The following is a 20715-nucleotide window of genomic DNA, read 5'->3' on the forward strand; positions in this document are numbered from 1 at the left end:
TTATGAACCTATATCATGCTCATTTTACAGATGGGTAAACTGGGGCACAGAAAAGGTAAATGATTTTGCAAAATTGCACTGCCGGTAAGCAGTTGAAATGTGATTTATTTCCGTGTAAACATTTAATATGGTTTTAAATGTTTCTTCCATCTGCCTTCCTTTTTCCTTTACTACAGAATCTCAGAAATGGAATGCCAGATGCACACCTGTAGATGAATGTCATTTTAAGAAGGAAAAACTACCTATAGGGTATTATACTTACTAACTAGGTGACAAAATAATCTATATACCAGACCCCCGTGACTCACTAGCTATATAACAAACTTACACGTGTACCCCTGAACCTAAAAGTTAAAAAAAAAAGAAGAACAGCTTACTGCTCCCAATACTGCTAGCTTAAAAAAAAAAAAAGTCATTTGTCTTGAGATCACATTGGTCAGCCCAGATGAGTCGGTTGAAGCTGGGACATTAATTAATTTGAATGTGTATGTGTGTCACGGTTGCGCCGACAGGGTGCCAAGTGCTGTGCCAGTTTCTACTGTTCAAAAACCCCACTGTGAATTACTATATAATAATCAGTCTGAAATCTGGAATTACAGAACAAGCAAAACCTTCAACGGGCTTAACGACATCTGTCTTGATTGACATTTCACAGATGGAATTTCTAGAGATATCTATATAGCAGCTTGGGACGGGAGTTAGGAAACTGAGTTTCCGTTTCTAGCTCAGAAACCAGATTATTATGTGACCTTGAATAAATAAGAAGTATTTTACTTCATCTCTCTCCATTTATAAATTCTAAATTACATTTAGAATTCTGTTACCATGAATTCTAAATGAAAGAAATATATATGAGTTTAGTTAATTGAGCCACTTTTAGGAAGGCCTTAGAGTAGCATTTATTATTACTTCAGTGTCTAATCTTGAAGCTCTATGTCCCAGTTTCACTGTGTCAGAAGCCAAACTCAGATTTGTCATTTCTGCAGTGTATTCCAAGATCAAACGTTTAAGCTAGTTCTCAAAAAGTCTTTAATAGGTTTTTTAAAAAGTGACAACTGAGTAATAATTTTGTAATCACAACTCTAAACATAGATTCCATCCTTAGCCAAACTGTAAATATGTAAGTTAATAATTCAAACATATTTGTTCCTATCATACTCTACATAAATCATTAATAATGTTTCTCAATTTCAGTAATTATTAGAAGAGCAGAATACTGCATACTGATAAACTATTTCAACCAACAGCAAAGAAAAATTCTCGCTTTTCATATTAGATTAGTGGTTTCTAATTTCCTAGAACAGTACATACGTCTTACTGGTAAAATTTCTATGTATACAAAAAGGTTGTAGGCATGACTCATCTGAGTGGTCCACTTTTTAGGCTACTAATGTAAAAATACCCCTATAAAATTGAAGAATGCAGATAAGACTTCAGAATTGATGATAGAGCATATACTCTTTAAAGAATATATGAATGTCCATAATTATAGATCATAATTATTCATATTGCAGAATACATCTCAAAAATTTTTAAGTGGCTAGCAATGGGTTATTGTAAATTGTAAGCCTCTTTTCTCTGATTCAAAACTTTGATTTTCTTCTTACTCTATTAATAAAGCATACCAAAAATAAATTTGCCTAGAAATGCAGTTTGGGAGTAAGAATGTAATGAATGAATTTACCAGTAGTTTATCATGTTTAACTAGGGAAAACAGTCATTGTAAATGTTTATAACTTAAGATGATACATTAGTGCCAACTTGTACAGAGATGAGGACAAAAGAAATCCAAAATACCATTTTCAACATGCAAGCATAAAATGCTAGTGACACAAAAATGCCAATGCTTTTAAAATAAATTCACTTTTTAATCTACATTTAAAAGCATAAAAATTAACCTTCAAAATGTATAGCCACAGTAACTCAAGTAGAATTTCCAAAAGATGTTTTCTTAAGGATGGCAAGAGGGAATGAATGGTATTAAAGATGCACTTGACTTTCTCCACTGCTGTGAACAGATAATTTGAGGCCTACTCAGGTGTAAATCTAACAAACTCAATACTTTTTAACCCAAGCAAGGTTCCTCTACTTGTTTTTCTATTCCTGTTGTAAAATTTTATACATAATACATAAAACATATATATTATGTGTATGTGTGTGTGTATATGTATGTATATATGTGTATATGTATATATGTATATGTATGCATGTGTGTATATATATACCTATACACACATATATATATGTATGCATATGTATATAATATTGGAGGCTCCCACAAAAGAAACTTAGAGAAGGAGAAATAGAGTAGATCCTCCATATCCTCAAGATCCTGAACCATCTCTGTTCTGTATTGGGAAAGTAAAGTTTCTCAGTGATGTTCTGGGGATGGCTATATCTGAGTTTGTGGATTAAGTAAATACTGAGCTGGTTGGATTGTTTGTGTGGGGTATTTTAGACTATCTAAGCTCCTCTGCTGTGTGAGTACCCTAATTTGGGATTATAGCATTTGGCTGACTCTGCTTTGTAGGTGATGTGTCCAAGGCGTCAAACTTCATCAGTTCCTTCCTATAGTTTTTCCTCTATCCCAGAGGAGAAGATTTGACCATAAGGAATTCAGTCATCTCTAGGATATATCATCATTTAAATGTCACCATATATCAGAAGTTCAGCCATGGAGTTGTTTCATTGAGATAATAATTTTCTGAAACGTATACAGCGACATTGTATTGCTATAAACAAAACAAGTCGAAATTTTCCTTAAACTGATGAACCCACCTGGCCAGTGATGAACTATTTTTGATGGACAAAATATTTCCTTGCCATCTCTAATAGATCCTGTCAATCTGCAAGACTGACATAAGGAAGGCTAAATGACTAAACCTAATCAGTTAGCAGGTAATAGCCAATAAGCTCCAGTTCCACAAACCCAATTGGAATAGGGAGGAAGGAGTTACTTACAAATCAATCTTTAGGACTTGCACTAAAGACTTTTTGTCTTATTTCCCTTTATTACTTTGATATTTTTCGTTTCTCAAATATTGCTGAAACTGACATATTTGTGATGAGAACTATTGTTTTTAGCCCCTGAAACTGAGTTATAACAAAAGTTGTCCCCATTCAGACCACATGACTTGTGTAATTTTCAATCAGGTAAATTGGGCCTCTTCAGAGAATCACAAGAAAGGTTTCACAAACCTCAAGTGGATTATGACCACTGGGGACTAGAGCCATCACAGATGTGGAATAACTGGAATTACAAGGGACTGGTAGTATGGAGATATTCTGTGTATGAAAAAGAAAGTTTTCATATACACAGTCATTTTTGCAATACAAATGCACAGGCTGTCACTATGTATTCTGAATATACAGTACTAAGAACTGAATGTGGTTAAGTGCTGAGAAAAAAAGAATGATCTCATGATATTTAGGCTAAATCACCAAAGAATGCCAGAATAATAATTATTAAAAGGGAAAGGTTTCCTAAGGAATTCATTCTGCTGTGTTTTATTTTGTTGTCTCAGGGAAAGGTTTCCTAAGGAATTCATTCTGCTGTGTTTTATTTTGTTGTCTCAGGGACAGAAGATGATACCACTGTCATCTCCTTGGTTCAGGGTTATTGGGCAGGATGACTGTCTCTTAAAGTTGTCTGCTTCTGAAGGCTTTTGATGTAGCCTCAGTTTAATATCTCATGTGAAAGAAACCTACTGATTTGGGTTGGCAGTTGTTTCCACAGTGACACAGAAGAAACAAAAATGGTGTCCCAGCAATGTTGTAAAGCATTTTTACATTGATGTGTTATGCATTGTGTATCCTCAAATAATACGTTGGAGTTATATCCTCCAGGACCTCAGAATGTTACTTCATTTGGAGATAGAATCTTTACATATGAAATCAAATTAAAATGGAGTAATTAGGGTAGACCCTAATTCAATGACTGGTGTCCTAATAAAAAAGAAAATTTGGGCGCAGAGACATATACACAGGAAGAATAACATGTGAAGACTGGAGTTATGATGCCATAAGCCAAAGGAATTACCAGAGCCAGAAGAGAATCCTGGAACCAATCTTTCCCTGTGACGCATCTTCAAAGGGAGCATGGCCCTCCTTACACCTTGATCTTGGGTTTCGGAGTTTTGGCCTCCGGAACAGTAAGACAATACATTTTTGTGTTTTAAGACACTGACCTTGTAGTACTTTGTTATTGTAGCCCTAGGAAACTAATACAATATGTCTTCTAAATGACACACTTCTTGGGTTGGAGGTCATGCAAAATTTTGAGTTGTTTCCTTTGAAGAGGTAGCTCATCCCTGCTGTGCATAAGACTGAGTAAAGGAGGTTAGTTTCTGACACCATCCAGGTAGGTCTGCATGCATCAGTAAAGTTTTTCCTAGTGGTAGAAGGTGTCCTGTAATGATCTTATAGAAAGTCCATGGGAGCTCTGAGGAGAGGACTACATGGTTATTAATGATAGTGGGAAAATGTAGACCTGGGAAAATTAAATGTTTATGAAAATTTGGACAGTGTCATCTTCAGTGTCTCCTTTACTCATTCTACTTCTCTTTGAGACTGGGGTAATGCTAACAGTGAATTTTCTGGGTTAGTGGAAAGATCTAACAGAGTTTCTTTATGCTTATTCTCATGAAATGAGTATTTCCATTTGGGAATGTATAGTTTAATATTTTAACAACTGTGATAGTGTTAGCTCTTTGGCAAGGAAAAGCATCTATCCAGCCAGAAATTTTTACCAACAATAACTAGTGTGTATACACAGCCTAAAGATTTAGGCAGTTGTATAAAGCCCATCTGTAAATCCTCAAGAGTCTTGAGTAGAGGAACTGAACCATGCCTCACCTTAACAGATGTACCTGGATTATGCTTGTTATCTACCATTACTTATTTAATGTGAAAGTAGTTTTTTTAATTCTATAACGTGAACAATCATAGAATAATCTGACCTGGGTTCATTGGTGGGATTGTGGTGCTATAGGGCACTAAATCCCAAAATTGCCAAAATCTATCTTTATGGAAAGAGGATCCCCAACTTTGCCTTTCAGAAGGTTGAGCTAATCACTGTAAGTCAACCATAGCCAGTTTAAATTGAGACAATACTTCTTTTGAAAGTTTGGTGGAGAGAGATGTCCATTTTAAAGCATCCCTTTTAGCTGCGATGTGAAAAGCAGCTCAGTTAGCATGTAACCTTGCAAGACCGTTGCCCTCAGATTTTGATCTGCGTATGCACTTCTATCTTAATAACTAGGATCTCCTTGTGAGTTTTTAATCACTTTCACTAAAACATTAATATTTTTCCACTGGTAGTCAAAATATCTTAAGAGGTCATAAATCCTTCCAGTTTTCATAACATTCCAAAATCATGAACAATTCTTAAAAGCACATCTGTTCTCTTTTTATCTTTTGCCACAATACAAGCTTTAGTCAGAGCTATTAATTCAGCTACCTGGGAAGATAGAATACAATGTAATGAGCTGCTTTAATGGCTGCATTTTCAGTGGATACAGAAAGAAGAGGATGCCATTGTCATTTTTTTAAAGTAAAAACCCATCTATAAACTATATTAAATCAGAATTAACTAAAAAGGTGTTTGTAAGGTCTGACCTGGGTATGCTTAATTCCTGAGTTATTGCTATAGTCATGTTTTCCCTTCATCTTGAAGAATTCCAGTTATAAGAGTACAATTTGTACAATGGTAAATAGTGATGCACAAAGAATAAAAGGGCTTCATAAATGTAAAAGTTGTTGATAGAGAAATGTCGAGTGTTGCCTAGAAGTAACAGTGATTGCCCAGTACATGCAAACCACAGAGTTAATGAAAAGTAAATGCTACATTGGCAGAAGCTTTCACCAGTTTGGCAGCTGCTGCCACCTCCTGCAAACATGAAAATTGGGTTAGATCTTAGTTACCAAACCAAGGGATATGCTAAGAGAGACAATAAACAGGCTTCTCTTGAGTTAATATTCCCAATGCATCATCTTGTCTTTCTTGAACAAAAGAGAGAAGGTTTTTAGATGATTTAGGGATACCCAAAGTGGGATGTTGTTAAAGAGAAGAATTCGAAGATGAGAAAGCTCCTTCTACTTTTATATCACACGAGAAAGTCTCAGGAATTGTTGTCATAGTAAGTTCATAAGAAGACTGAGCAACTTTAAAAAAAAATAGGTATTTATTGTTTGCAATAACCAGTCAATCCTAAAAATTTTTTCATTGTCTTTTAATTTAGAGCTTCAGTAAAATGGAATTTTCTTTGTTTTGGTGTATGAAAAATACCCATGTACTGACAGATCATGACTCAAATAATTTGTTCAGTTTCTTGGCAAAATCACTTTTCTCTAGATTCCTTATGCCCCTTTTCAGCTAATCTTGAAAAGAAATATGGAGTCTCTGTGAAATACTCAGATCAAGAGGGCACTGCAAAATATCAACTACATATTGTGTGAGAATGGACCCTCAAAGAAAAGTCATTTTGTTTAGATTGAAAACAAATTGATGAGGAGTCCATAAATCCAATATGTGGTATAGTAGACCCCTCTTATCAGTGGGACATATGTTTCAAGACCCCTAGAGGATGTATAAAACCATGGATAGAACCAAACTCTCTCTATATATATAATTATTATTTTTTGATCTAATAACCCAGATGGCTACTAAGTGCCTAAGACAGATAGCATACACTGCTGGGATATGCTGGATATGATTCACATTTCAGGGAGGACAGAATGAGATGGTGTGAGATTTCATCATGTTACTCACAACAACATACAATTTAAAACTTAGGAATCTGGAATTTTCCATTTAATATTTTTGGATTGCAGTTGGCCACACGTAACTGAAACTTTGAAAAGCAAAACCAGGGATGCAGAGGGTTGGGTGGGGGGTGGAGCAACTATGGTATATAGCCACATATGCTGTTAATTTTCCCACAAAAATAGTGAACAAATGTTAACTGTATCTACATGTGTACTAAAGAATGCTGCACATAATCTACCACTATGAAATAAATATTTACTTCTTCAGCAATTGGATGACAAGACAGATTCATATTGGAAACTACCAGGAATCTAAAAATCATAATTTTATTGCTTACCCTGAGTTCTTGAATAAATGGGTATCCTTTCCTGATAGGCTTCTTAAACGGCTATATGGGAAGATTGCAAGGACTGAGATATGGCTGTCCTTATTCTTATAAAGACTCAATAATAGATTTTATTCATGTGATTTCTTCAGGTTTGTGTAGATATTGGAATGACGTTGGTGGGGGGTTATAAGGATTTATCTGAACCTTACTAGGTCAATTGCAAATATTTCTCTCATCAGTAGAATCTTTAGCCTGAAGACTAGAAGTAGTCTGATCTAACAGTGCACCAGGAGAGTCCAACAGATGCAAAGGATCTGCTGTAATTTGGGTTGTTCCAATGTGCTGCCTTCTGGTGTACTTTTATTCCGTAACACCATTACAGAGTAAGTCACAGTAAGTTAGTTGGAGCAATAAGTTAGTTGTAGTTAGTTTCACACAACTGAAACTGGGAAAAGTTACAAGTCTGGTAAAATCATAGCCTATCAGTGTTTGCTGGAGACATCCTCCCCAGTTATTTTATTGGTTCTCTGAAGAACAGACTGAGATAAAGTGGTCAAATTTAAGGTAGAAAATACAGCATGCATATCCTCTAGGAACTGGAAGGCCGACCCTGCAAACAGATAAAACACAGAGCAGACAATGGGGTGTTACTGAGGTCCTTAGAGGAGTGTCATTGTTGGACCACTAATTTGACTTCACAGGCTCCTTATCCGTTTTACCAGGAAGCTCCTTTTCCAGTACCCAGTCATTTTACAGATGTCATATTTCCCAAAAATGTTAAATACCTAACTACCATGTGTCTCAGTCATTCTACTCCTAGGTAGTTACCTAAGAGAAATTAAAGTGTATGCCCGTACAAGACTTATACACAAATGTTCATAGTAGCTTTATTTTTAAGAGCCAGGCCAGGTGTGGTGGCTCACACCTGTAATTCCAGCACTTTGGGAGGCCAAGGAGGGCTAATCACTTGAGGTCAGGAGTTCGTGACCAGCCTGGTCAACATCGCAAAACCCCGTCTCCACTAAAAATACAAAAATTAGTCAGGTGTGGTAGCATGCGTCTGTAATTCAGCTGCTTGAGAGGCTGAGGAAGGAGAATCATATGAACCCAGGCAGTGGAGGTTGCAGTGAGCTGAGAATGCACTGGTGCACTCCAGCCTGAGCAACAGAGTGAGACTGAGTCTCAAAAAAAAAAAAAAAAGAATGCCTATCATGCCTATCAACAGGTGAATGGATAAACAAATTGTCTATGTCCATACAATAGAACACTCAGCAATACAAAGGAGCACACTTTTGATAAATCCAACAACATGGATGAATCTCCAAATAATTATGCTGACTTAAAGAGGCCCAGACAAAAAAGTTTATAGTACATGATCCTGATTATATAAAAATTTTGAAAATGCATACTAGTGACAGAGCAGATTAGTGGCTGCCTGGGATTGACTACAACAGGCCATGAGGAAACGTTAGGAAGTGATGGTGATAGGTAGTTGATTGCCGTGATGGTTTCATGAGCATATGCATGTGTCAAGAGTCACCAAATTGAACATTTTATGTATGCTCAGTCAATTATACCTCAATAAATCTTTTTGTAAAACCCAAGGTCATCAGGCCCATAAGTAGCATTTCCACCACAGGGCTATCAGCTCCATGGGTGATTCAATCAAGTGTTCTCAATGGGAATTATCCAAATACATAAAAAGCACCCAATGTTAATTTGCCAGCAAAATGCAGATGTCCCACCTTTCAGTATAAATCTTTCCTCTTATCAAACTCCTGGGGAGAAAATTAAGTCTACATATTAAGTTACCTTTCAAGTTAATGTCCAAAGACCAAAATAATCAAAACCCAGAATCAAATTCTCTCACTGTAATAAGGTAAAAGTTTAATAAAATTAAAGCCCTTCCCAGTTTCTTATTGGATTCACTCACAGGCAGAAATGTTCTTAATGCCTCTCAGGATTCCTTCAGCAGCTGCAGCCTGGCTGTCTCTTTTTGGATATGGATACAACACATTCATTTGGCACTTCAGAAGTTAAATTAGTTCAACAACTCTATGGTGTGCCTCAACTTACAAAAGGTCTGGAGAGTCAATAAAACACCCAAGATAATTACAATACTTGCCTTATACCCACCAAATTTAAAAGGCAGTTATCCTGTACAAAATTATGCTCCCAAAACTCAGTAGTATTTATTGCCAAAGACTACATGTAGCAGAAACTCTATAGCAGGAACTCATGAATCAGTAGGAAGGAGGATAACCGGTAATGGCTTTAGCCTTATCAGAATGCCAGTCACATGAGCTGCACACTTAAACTAAGTTGGAAGAAATTTGTCAGCAACAAGTTAAACTTTTCACCATGCATTTAGCATGGTACTCTATCTTCTCTTTCAGAAAGTGACATCTGAAACACTGATGCTATCTTACCAAGTATAGAATTTGGAGTGGTCCAGTCCCAATCACCAAGTCAAAGGAGACCTGATCTTTTCCCAGTATGTTCAAATATCTTCAGATTCAAAATTTTCTTTTACACAGCATTTCAATGACTCTCAGAACAATGTAGACCTTGAGCTTTTCTAGAACTTTATATTGCAACCAAGGCACATGTCTTTAAAAGTAGCAAATACTGATACAGTCATTAACATCTAGCATAGCTATGAATATTTCTTCTTATATCATTAAATCCTTGCCACGAATAAAATTGTTTTCTGGTGTCGAGTTAGCAGCATCTGATGAGTGAGGCCTTTGCTGCTCACACATGCATATTTAATGTAGGCCAAGGTCAAGCTGCAGTAGCCTGCATGAGACCACTTGCACATGCCAATGCCTTTGTTGATGCCAGCACCACTACAGTAGCTTGCTAAGCCTCACCTTGGGCTGGCATCTGGTGAGGACATCCATGAGGCCAGCATTTGGGTGAGCCCCACTTCCAGATTCTCTGTCTTTGCTGAAGCCAATGTGTCTCCATTACCCTCACTCAAACTCTGCTTCATTGAGGCCTGCGCATATATGCTTAAAGCCCAGTAACTCACGTTGTCTCTATAGAAATTACCAATTTCTCTGGACAAAGATATCCTAAACTTTTAGGTCAAAATGCCATGTGCCTTAAGTCTTAAAGCCTCTTGCCAAAACTGCAACTAAAAGCCTACTTCACACTTACAAAGTCAAATTAATAGCCCTAATAGAAGCCTCTACAAACTACCAAGATCAAAGCTCCCTATGTATACATTAAGGTCTGAAACCAGAGACCATAAGCTATGGCCACAATTAAGCCTCTCTATTTCTATGTTGTGCTCCTTCAAATTTTATTCCTGTTTTATTTCTTGATGTACTAACCCATATAGCACAAATTTCTAGATATATTTTCCAAAAATATCCATCTCCCTTCTAACATTTATCAATATAGCCTGTTCTTCACTTATAGTATTAGAATAGCAATTAAGAGTATATGCACTCTGCTGACAGCCCAGGTCCTCCTCCCAGACATCATTTATTACTTTACCTCCCCTGGGTGGAACAAGTGGGACAAGAAGTAAAGATACCATGAGTGTTTGGATGATGGTGTCTTCTCCACATGGAAGGAAACAATAGGGAACCGATAGGAACTATTACCTCCATCAATAATAATATATTCTATTTATTAGATATTTAAATAATACCAAGCTTGCTTCCCTTTGTAACTTTCCTCATGCTCTTACACTTCTAATCTTTTTAACCTCGAAGGCTTTCCTTAAATGCTATTGCACACATGAAACTTTCTCTAATTTCTTAAACCAAACAAAACCTCTTTCTTCTCTGAGGCCCTGGTCCAACATTTTTTAAGCGTGGCGAGGAGCAACCCAGCAGAATCACTGGGGTTGCCTGTTAAAACATCCATTACTAAGCCCATCTACAGTATCCAAATTCCTTAGTGTAGGGTCCTCAAACATGCCTCTTAAGAAGCCTATAGGCCAGGCACAGTGGCTCACACCTATAATCTCAGCACTTTGTACGGCCAAGGTTGAGCCATAAGGATCCCTGAGGCCAGTTCAAAACCAGCCCAGGCAAGGCTGAACTTGGCAAGACCTCATCTCTACAGAAAATGTTAGCCAGGTGTTGGCACGCACATGTAGTCCCAGCTACTCGTGAGGCTGAGCAGGATCACTTGAGCCCAGGAGTTCGAGGCTGCAGTGAGCCATGATCACACCACTGCACTGCAGCATGGGCGGGAGACTGTCCACCACCAAAATAAAAAAAAAAAAAAAACGAAAAAGGAAAAGCTTCCTGGGTGCTTCATTGATACACTAAAATCTTAACCTTTTGCTTTATCTGATTGTCACTGATTACTTTTTCCCCTATTATACCATATTATACCATTTCTTGGCATTTATTCCCCTACAAGAACTTTGGAATTTTAAAGAGTAACTCCTTAATATAAGCCTTGCATAAAGTAGCTTTTAACAAAGTCGTTAAAATGAATATAATTTGACTTTCACTTGTCTCTCAGAAGGACTAGATCTCCTTCCATGTTTTGTCATGATTAAGTGTCTAGAAGTGAAAATGCACAAAAATTGTAAAGCAATTTACTGAAATAATTTATCCTCCATCATGATGTGCTGTCTTCACCAATGTAGCCAAATTTAGGCTTTCTGGACTGCTTATTTTAAATGCAATACAGTGCAATGCAAATTTCTAAAGCGTTGCTTTTCCATGCAATGAAGATTAAGTTCAGTGTTATCTAAGCACTTTCTACTGATCTTGAAATGCAGAATAAATTAGTAGACTGAAAGAGCTCCCTAAAATCTTAATGCAATTTCAGACTGTATTTGCTATCATTTATAAAATTTTATTATTCAATATTTGGCAAGTATTATTGGTCAGCCCTTTTTGCTTACAATGACTATATATATATTTCAAGCCTTTCTCATTCTTCTGCAATTTGCAAAGCATGAGAAGCAGTTATCCCAGTGGCTTATCTCAGCTCACAGGGGTACCAACAAGGGAGACAGAGATAATGTTCTTAAAGTATAGGGTCCATAGGAACTGGAAAGCTTAATTCTTGCTGTGACACTGTGGGGATCATTATTTAAAAGACCTTATACTAACAAGCCATGTACATCCATTTAAGGGAATGTTTATAAATATCAGACTTTGGTAAAGTTCACTGCTTTGTGAAGGTCGCTTTGTTACATGGTGAGGGCAGTTTATTTTAGCACCCATCACCCTGTAACATGTACTTAAAATAAATAAAAAGTCCAAGAGGAGTCTTTGCCTCCCTCATCATTAAAATAAATTTTAAAACAACATAACTGGTTACTAAATTGAAACATTTCATTGAAATGCTTCATTGATAGCTCTGATTCCTTATTTTTAAAAAAATTTATTTCATATAAATCTCATATGGTACAAAAGTATTACATGCTTGGGCCTGTCTTGCAAAATAAGAGGTTCTTTCAGTTCTTCAGGCCAACCTTCCTTCAGAGGCATATAAATAAGAAACATATGTAGAACATATTTAGAAAATTTTTTACCATAATAAAAATATGTGAACATCTTATATTTAGGATAGTTTAGCAATCCAGTTTATGTCGACAAATTTAGTTCACTGCTGGGAGGCACATGTCACAGAAGAACCTAATAGGCAGCAGATATTTTAGCCTGTAGGAACAAAATGTTTAACATTTTTCTTGTATTTTTTGAAGAAGGTACTCCATTTGTACATTCAAGTTTGGTTGGCCCTTTTTAGTCTTTTTGTTCAGTATTTTAAACACTTCCATTTTCTTCTTTTTGTACAGCCTTTGGGCTTCTTCTCTCTCCTGTTTTCTCCTCTCGAATTCCTAAAATTATTAACATATATAACTTTCATTAGCAACAAACAGTAGATACAGTTCAGAAATTGTCCTGAAATAGCTATTACTAAGCAAACACTCTAAGGTTTGTCTCTTCTATTTTGCAAGATGTGCACTGTTTCTCCTAATTGAAGCAAAGTACCCTCTTTGCCTTCACATTATAATGACACATGGTATAACAGAGAATTTTCATGATCACAAAGCCCCAGCTCTATACAAACAAAATTTTAAAAGGACATTAAATGTTTTACAGCATAATGGTCATTACTGCACTTCATCTGATATACTATTTCCAAAGGTGACAGATGGTTGGAAAAAGCATAAAGCTGTGCTAGTTAATACTGGTCCAGTATTCCCATGAAGAGATTTTCCTGCTTTCTCCTAATCTGCCACCAGCTTAAGAACAATGAAAACATTTTAGATGTTAAGAATTCTTAATTACAGATATTCTAAAGCAAAAACAAGCAAAATTACATATCTTTAGGGTATTTTTAACTGACACATTATACTTTTTAAAGCTACAGATTAATAAAACTTCAATGGAAAAACAAGAACTACCACAGTTGCAACAAAATGACAATTTTGTTGAGGCTGTGGGTAATTCTGTATTCATTTGAAAAAAGCCTAATTCTGGTCTACAATTCTGGTTTTCTAAATAATAGAGTGCTAACTTTTGCTAAGCTAAAATAGTAGTTTTGTTTTTTTTTTTTTAACAGCAAGGACACCTCTTTATAGTAAAAAGTATTTTATTCTAACACCTCCCCTTTGCTTTTACTTTCTTCAATGTAATGTTATGAAAATCATCTATATTTTTCTTAGGTCAGTGGTTCTCAAGTTTTATCATACATAAAAATCTTTTGAGGTGCTTGTTAACAAGTGCAAGTTCCTGGACCAAACTCAGAGAAACTTTGTCCCAGATGTTCACAATATTGACCTATAAACAATGTGTTCAAAATCCTATTTTTGACCTACTAGTATTGCTTGAGATAATACAAGCAAGGAATTGGAATAAGATGCAATCCTCTACCTTTGCTCAGACTACTCATTCATTCAACAAATATTTACAGAGAGAATACTGTGTGCCCAGCACCAAGAAGCACAACAGGTATAGTATATATATTTAGGATAAGTAAGAAAAACTATACTAAATATTTTTAAATTAGAACTTACTTGTTTCTTAGCAGCACGTTTGGCTTGTACCTGTTCATATTCTTCTTGTGCTTTTTGATTTGATGTTTTCTTTTTATTTTTCTTTGGAATTGTAAAGGAGCTTTTAATTGGGGGATGAAGAAACAGGACTTTATTAGTAAAATGTCCAAAAAGGTATTAAAAACACAGTTGTAGCTTTTAAGAGTATATATTAAATAAAAGGCACAAATGGGGATTCTTAGAGAAATATTTCAACTAGGAAAAAATACAGAAAGCTATGAAAAATCCTAAAATGTTAAAAAAAAAACAAAAAAAAAATTTTAAAAGTAATGAAACCAGTATATGAATAACAGAAATGCCAGACTGAAAAAAGAATTAAACTTGTTGTTTAAGGATGTTAAGAAAATTATGTGTATATATGAACTTTAATCTCGAAGTTTTCTGAGCCCCTCCTCTCTATTCCATTTTACCTAGTCATGAATCACCATACCTTGGATCTAGACACCATTTTGAACTGTTCTATCTTTAACTACTTCTCACTTCTCTGAAGATGTCCTTTTTGCCAAGGCTAATCCGACTACTTGGAATTCCATTCATTTCCTCAGCATCCTTGATTCAGTAATAACTTTACTTTCCTCTATCATTCAACTTTTCACTATACTCTGTAACTACAATATAATATTTTAATAGCTACTAATCACTAGTGACTTTGGACTAGTGACTAGTGACTGCCTAGTCCACAAATCCAGAGACCTGTTCTCAGTCCTATTCACCTTCAGCTTTATAGTACAGTAGCACACCCCTTATCCATGGTTTCCCTGTTCCACGGTTTCAGTTACCTGCAGTCAACAGAGGTCCAAAAATATTAAATTGAAAAATTCCAGAAATAAACAATTCATATGTTTTAAATTGTACACCACACTGAGTGTTTGCTTTAAGTGAAAAGGTAAAAGTTCTTGACTTAATAAGGAAGGAAAAAAATCGTTATGTTGAAGTTGCTAAGATCTATGGTTAAAAAAAAATCTTCTATACATCAAATTGTGAAGGAAAAAGAAATTCATGCTAGTTTTGCTGTCATACTTCAAACTGCAAAAGTTATGGCCACAGTACGTGATTTAAGATGGAAAAGGCATTAAATTCCCAAGTAAAAGACATTAACAGAAATACATTCCAATTGACAGAAACTGGGTTTGGTACCATTTGCAGTTTCAGGGCATCCACTGGGGGTCTTGGAACATCTTCCAAACAGATAACGGGGAACCACAATATTTGATAGCTGACTAATCCCTCACAACTTTTCTCTGTGGACTGAGCTGTCACTGTATTTCTCTTTCTCCAGTCCTGAAAAGCTTAACTTCTTCAATGACAACATTTTCCCTGTTTCCACCCCAAAATAAACCGTAATCTTTAAAAGCATGATTTTTTACCTTCCTTTCTCATGATTTAAACTTCCTTACTTCAATTATCAGAGAATAACTCAAATCTACATTTCTAGTGCTAATCTTTTCCCTGAACTTTATACTGATTATTTAACAATATAATGATCAAACCTACCAAAAGTAGTAAACTTTTTGTGTCTCTGCCTTCATCCCCAATTACATTTTTCCCCCCGTGGTCCCATTTCCTGTTATTTTTAGTGCAAATAGCTCACGACTTTAAAAGATACGGTTTCAATGAAGTAAAAAATTATGCTCCCAAGTTAATACCCAGCTTCTTGCAATTTTAGATTTTAGCATTGTTTTTTAACTTTAAGTATGCAGCAATAGTTTTTTATAAGTTAACTCTTATAAAACCAAAGCATCACGGAGCTGTGCATTTGCAATTGCAACCCATTTCTGGTCCTCTGCAGAAAATCCAGATTAATAGTAGTAGCTAACGCTCAAGAGCACTAACCACGTACCATATATACCCTTTAAGATCCTCATATACATTAACTCACTGAGTCTTCACAACAATGTCATGAAACACCTTAGGAACACCTGAGTTTATGTGAGTAATCCATTCTGGTGCTGTGCAACATGGCAGCTCTGAAGTATATATTCATTACAGTATTGTCTTTCCCAATTTAAAGAGGACATAATGTTATTTTTCCCACTTTAAAGAAGAGGTCACTGGGGCACTAACATGTTGAGTCTGGCTCTAGAACCCATACTGTTAATGACTAAAATTATAACACCTCTCAGAAGTTATTTTTCAAAAATATATTCATAACATATGGTCCAATCAAGTTACCACCTGTACTTGAGACGAAGAAACCCAAATTCCAGAGCTCTTAATTCCCATTACGTCACTTTGTCAATTAAGCTAAACCAGCCTAATTCAGTTATTGAAGCTAAAAATAGAGCCTCCATGAAAATGTTTCCCTAATTAAACCGTGACTTCTAAAATGTGTAAAATAAGAAAAAATACAATTCCTATATAAATTATCCTATAGTACTTTTAAATAATAAAACAACACTTAAAGGATTTCAAATGAAGAAAATACATACTTTACTGTTCCAATACATTGTTCTTCTGGCTGAGGCTGGTCAAAGCTACACTGATCTTCAAATAAAGGCTGGTCAATGCTACACTGTTCTTCAAGCAACGGCTGGTGAACTTGTTCTGACAAAGGATGGTCGACTTTTCTTGGTTGCTTCCTATGTCTTTCCTCTTCAGCTAAATAGAGATGTTTCAGATTATCTGGGTATCGATCTGTGAATTGAGATTCCAGTGACGTTTGAGCCTTCTTTTCCTTCCGTAGCAATTTCTTGTAACTTTGCTGTATTCTCAGTTTTCTTCGAAAAGCAAAGCCTTGTCCTACATTGAGGAATATCATCCAAAATTACTTTCAGAGAAAAGAAGTTGAACGAAGAATGGAGCTGTTAATTACAAATGAAAACTTTTTTTACGTCATCACATTCAGATGCTAGTATTATGTTTTGCTTTAAAAAATTATTTCAAGCAACAAATTTAAGCTGATGGATTGCATAGTAAGTTGGCCCTTTGCAAAAAGACCAGGCTAACAGTCATGCGGAAATCCAAGTAAGAATCTCAAAGAAAAACTGACCAGTTCAGACTGTTGCACAACTTGAGTTTACAGCTGTATTCACAAATCAAAACAAATTCCTTAGTTCATCTAAAACACTTAATCTGAGCCTTCAATAAATGCTTAAAAAATAGGGAAAAAAATGCCACATCTAGTATCTTATCTTGGACAAACTACATGTTTTCGAAAATGTTTCAACACGAAAGAAAAAGACAGTGTATGGTTGTCTGAAAAGCTAGCAATTATCAGAAGACTGAATTTAACATTTATATATTCCAAGTGGTATCTAAGGGACCTTACAGACAGCAATACAAAATGACAAACACAAATTAAAGCGAAGGCTGGAGGGCCTCGGGTATTTGTAATAAGGAAGAATTCGGAGCAGTGTTTCTGGCCCTGTCCTCCTCTCTATCCTTTACCTTACTACGTGCGCAAGAGTTCACAGGGTCATAGACTCTCTCTGCTCAGTTTCTCAGGAAAAATATAGGAAAAAAGTTCTGATGAAATACAGGGTTACGTCAGAAAAGACGTTTAAATAAAGTTAGCAACACTGCTCCGTCTTCCTATCCAGAGCTCTGCGAAGCTCACAGCTTTAGCGGGCTCAGGAATGAATTCCCTTGGCCCAAGTAGGACCGGGTCTGGTTCCTAAATCCTTCTTCCAAGCTTCAGCGAGTCTTGTATCCTAAAACTTAGCAAGCCCGAGGATTTGCAAATGGTTGCCTTCTTACATACCCTCGCGAACGCTCCCCACGAAGGCTTGCGGGTGGTTAGGCCGCCATGTCTTCTGTCTCACATTCTTATTCCTGTACCCGACAGTGGAAACCCCTTCACCACGCGCCTCAATACCACCAGGCCGCCACTTCGCCGATCGCCTCACCGGCGCCATTGCAGCCGACTAACTGCGTCATCAGAAGACCACGACGGAAGCCCACAAAATACGTCACCAAGCCGAAGCAATCAATCGCTCAGAAGGAAACCGGCTCGGAGCTCTACTGAGCCTGCCTGTGCTAATTTGGGCCGAGCTGGCGCCTCACGGCCATGTTTGCGCCACCTACAGCCTCGGAGGGTGAGCGTCATGGCGGCTTCTTGCCCTCTCCCGGTGACCCCGGATCTGCCCACGCTGCGTGCCAAGTTGCAGGGACTGCTGCAGTTCCTGAGGGATGCCCTGTCCATTTCCAATGCACATACCGTGGATTTCTACACAGAATCCGTGTGGGAGGAGCTGGTCAACTTGCCACCGGAGACAGTGCTGGCTGCGCTGAGGAAGTCAGCGTCGGAGACGGAGGCCCTGCCCTCAGAGACGCGCCCCCTAGTGGAAGCAGAGTGGGAAGCAGGTGGGTGGTGGGGTAGGCGGGGCGGGAAGGGAGGCGGAGGAGAAGGTCCCGGCAGACGAAGCGAGCCCCCTGGTGGAAGCCAGCAGAACCAGGTGCGTGGCGGCGGAGGCGGGGCGGCCCGCTGGGAAACCGAGGAGGGGTCGGATTAGTTGAGGGGTGGGGTGGGGATGTTCTTTGGAATCAGGATCACTCTTTCTTTGGGTGCTTGTGTATGTCCACAATTTAAAGAAAGCAGGAAACAGGGCAGGGGAGTTCCTTCATCTAGTAATTCCATAATAATTGACGCTAGGGAAACTAGGGGAGCAGTGCTCTCACAGGTTTTATAAATTCCAGCATGTGGTGGAAGATTACTCAACAGTTAATAAAGATAATTTCAAGTGGTGGTAATGAAGTAGAAAATAAAAACAGTGTAATGTGGTAGGGATTGTGTAAGGAGGCTGCCTCAATTTAGGAGGTCAGGAACATGAGAAGGCACTAGCCTGCAGAGCCACAGGGAGGGGTTGCAGGCGGTGGGAACCGCAGGCTAGGCTTGGCTCTAGCCAGGTGAGGGGCTGCAGGTGCAGGACGGGAGGCAAGCAGAGGCCAGATGGCACAGGCCTTTCTAGGCCTTGGAAGGATTTTGGATTTTAAGTGTGATGGAAACCCTTGGGATTATTTAGGCAACATAGTGACCTAATTCACATTTGAAAAGATAACTGTGAATTATTTGAAGAATAGACTAGGGCAAAAGCTTAAGCTGAGAGGCCAGTTAGGAGACTATCTCAGTAGTACAACAGATGATTGTATCTTGGACTAGGATGGTATTCGGATATTCACTATTTCATTTAAAAACTATTTTAAAGTACCTAATATGTGTCTTGAATTTTTGTAGGCTCAAGCTTTTCCTACCCTCAAGAAATGTAGATTCTTCTCAGGCAAGCATATTTTGGAAGTAGAATGATGGACACCAACAGGCTTCTGGGATTTTTACTTTCCTTCTAGACTTCCCAAACTTACCCTTACTAGTGAACTTTATTCATTGAGCATTCTCTGAATGCAAAGCATCACTAGAGGGACCTCTTATAATAGCACTTGGTAAATACTGTTGTTGTTTTTTTAAGTCATTGTTATTGAAAAGTTAGGCACTTCTTCAGTTTGCTCTCATAATAAATATATGGCACTTATGATATGACAATTTTACTTAAACTCCAAAAGAGCAGAGTCTTTGTCTGACTTGTCAACTGATGTATTCCCAGCACTTGGTAAAATACTTGGCATACATTAGATACTGGATGAATATTTGTTGAATGGAGGAATTAATGAGTTACTCATGTTAGTTTTAAATAAATAAAATGAAACTACTCTCAAGTTTAGAGTGTAAGACTTTAATACGTGTTTAGCCTGGTCTCCAGACAATGGTAGCGTCAGATTGTCTTACATATTCTAATAATAATTGGATTATTTGATATTTACTATATACCCTGTAGTGTGCTAAGTGTCTTCATGTGTATTTTCTCTTTTAATCTTTACATCAGCCTTGCAAGATAGGTTCTGTTATTGTCGATTTGTGAAATTATAACTTGAGGAGTTAATTTGCAAGGGATATAGCTGATAATGGAAGATTCTCAAACCTGGGTCATCTGATTTGAAACTTTTTTAGTGCTGTAAGAAAAAAAGTATACTAGATAAGGGAGGAGTAAGTAAGGGGAAGAAGAGGAAAATGTTTGCATTTTTAAGTAAGTTGTCCTGGCAAGACCTCACTGAGGTGACTCTAACTCTGAAAAGATAAGAAAAAAACCGAGCCATGAAGATCTCTGGAGGGAAAGCAGTCCATTTAGTGACAACAGGAAACAGAAATGCCCTGACGAGGGAGCCTACATGGTATGTTTAAGGAGCTGTAAAGAGACTGAAATAGATTTCCACTAGGGACTCACAAGGAGTATGGTCTTGTGTCCGGAATTGTTAGGTTCTTGGTCTCACTGACTTCAAGAATGAAGCCACAGACCCTCTCAGTGAGTATTATAGTTCTTAAAGGCGGCGTGTCCGGAGTTTGTTCCTTCTGATGTTCGGATGTGGTCGGAGTTTCTTCCTTCTGGCGGGTTCGTGGTCTCGCTGGCTTCAGGAGTGAAGCTGCAGACCTTTGCGGTGAGTGTTACAGCTCACAAACGCAGTGTGGACCCAAAGAGAGAGCAGCAGCAAGATTTATCGCAAGGAGTGAAAGAACAAAGCTTCCACAGGGTTGTCGCTGCTGGCTCCGGCGGTCTGCTTTTATTCTCTTATCTGACCCCACCCACGTCCTGC

General features: G+C 37.4%; 2 protein-coding genes across 8 annotated transcripts in view; one reads left to right on the forward strand and one right to left on the reverse strand.

Moving 5' to 3' along the window:
- Nucleotides 1-12439: 12439 nt before the first annotated feature.
- Nucleotides 12440-17987, reverse strand: CCDC59 (coiled-coil domain containing 59). The gene is made up of 4 exons (XM_063785940.1): nucleotides 17834-17987; nucleotides 16563-16872; nucleotides 14095-14194; nucleotides 12440-12912 (listed from the first exon to the last, which is right to left on the reverse strand). The coding sequence occupies exons 1-4, from the start codon at nucleotides 17985-17987 to the stop codon at nucleotides 12751-12753; spliced, it is 726 nt and encodes a 241-aa protein (XP_063642010.1). The 3' UTR covers nucleotides 12440-12750.
- Nucleotides 17988-18147: 160 nt separating this feature from the next.
- METTL25 (methyltransferase like 25) overlaps nucleotides 18148-20715 on the forward strand; it is a 117768-nt gene continuing 115200 nt past the window's right edge. For 3 of the 7 annotated variants that reach the window (XM_009425787.5, XM_063784788.1, XM_054662928.2), the window contains exon 1: nucleotides 18177-18435. In XM_009425787.5, coding sequence (XP_009424062.4) covers nucleotides 18177-18435 — 259 coding nt within the window. 7 annotated transcript variants of the gene reach the window in all.

Source organism: Pan troglodytes, chromosome 10 (assembly GCF_028858775.2).
Source record: "Pan troglodytes isolate AG18354 chromosome 10, NHGRI_mPanTro3-v2.0_pri, whole genome shotgun sequence".
Taxonomy (NCBI): Eukaryota; Metazoa; Chordata; class Mammalia; order Primates; family Hominidae; genus Pan; species Pan troglodytes.

Bases quoted from the DNA above. Each gene is read 5' to 3' on its own strand.
- CCDC59 (XM_063785940.1), bottom strand. From the start codon at position 17,987: ATGGCGCCGGTGAGGCGATCGGCGAAGTGGCGGCCTGGTGGTATTGAG. The intron at 16,873-17,833 runs GTATGTAAGAAG...TCCTCAATGTAG, and splicing joins CGTGGGGAGCGTTCGCGAGG to GACAAGGCTTTGCTTTTCGA. The intron at 12,913-14,094 runs GTAAGTTCTAAT...TAATAATTTTAG, and splicing joins AACGTGCTGCTAAGAAACAA to GAATTCGAGAGGAGAAAACA.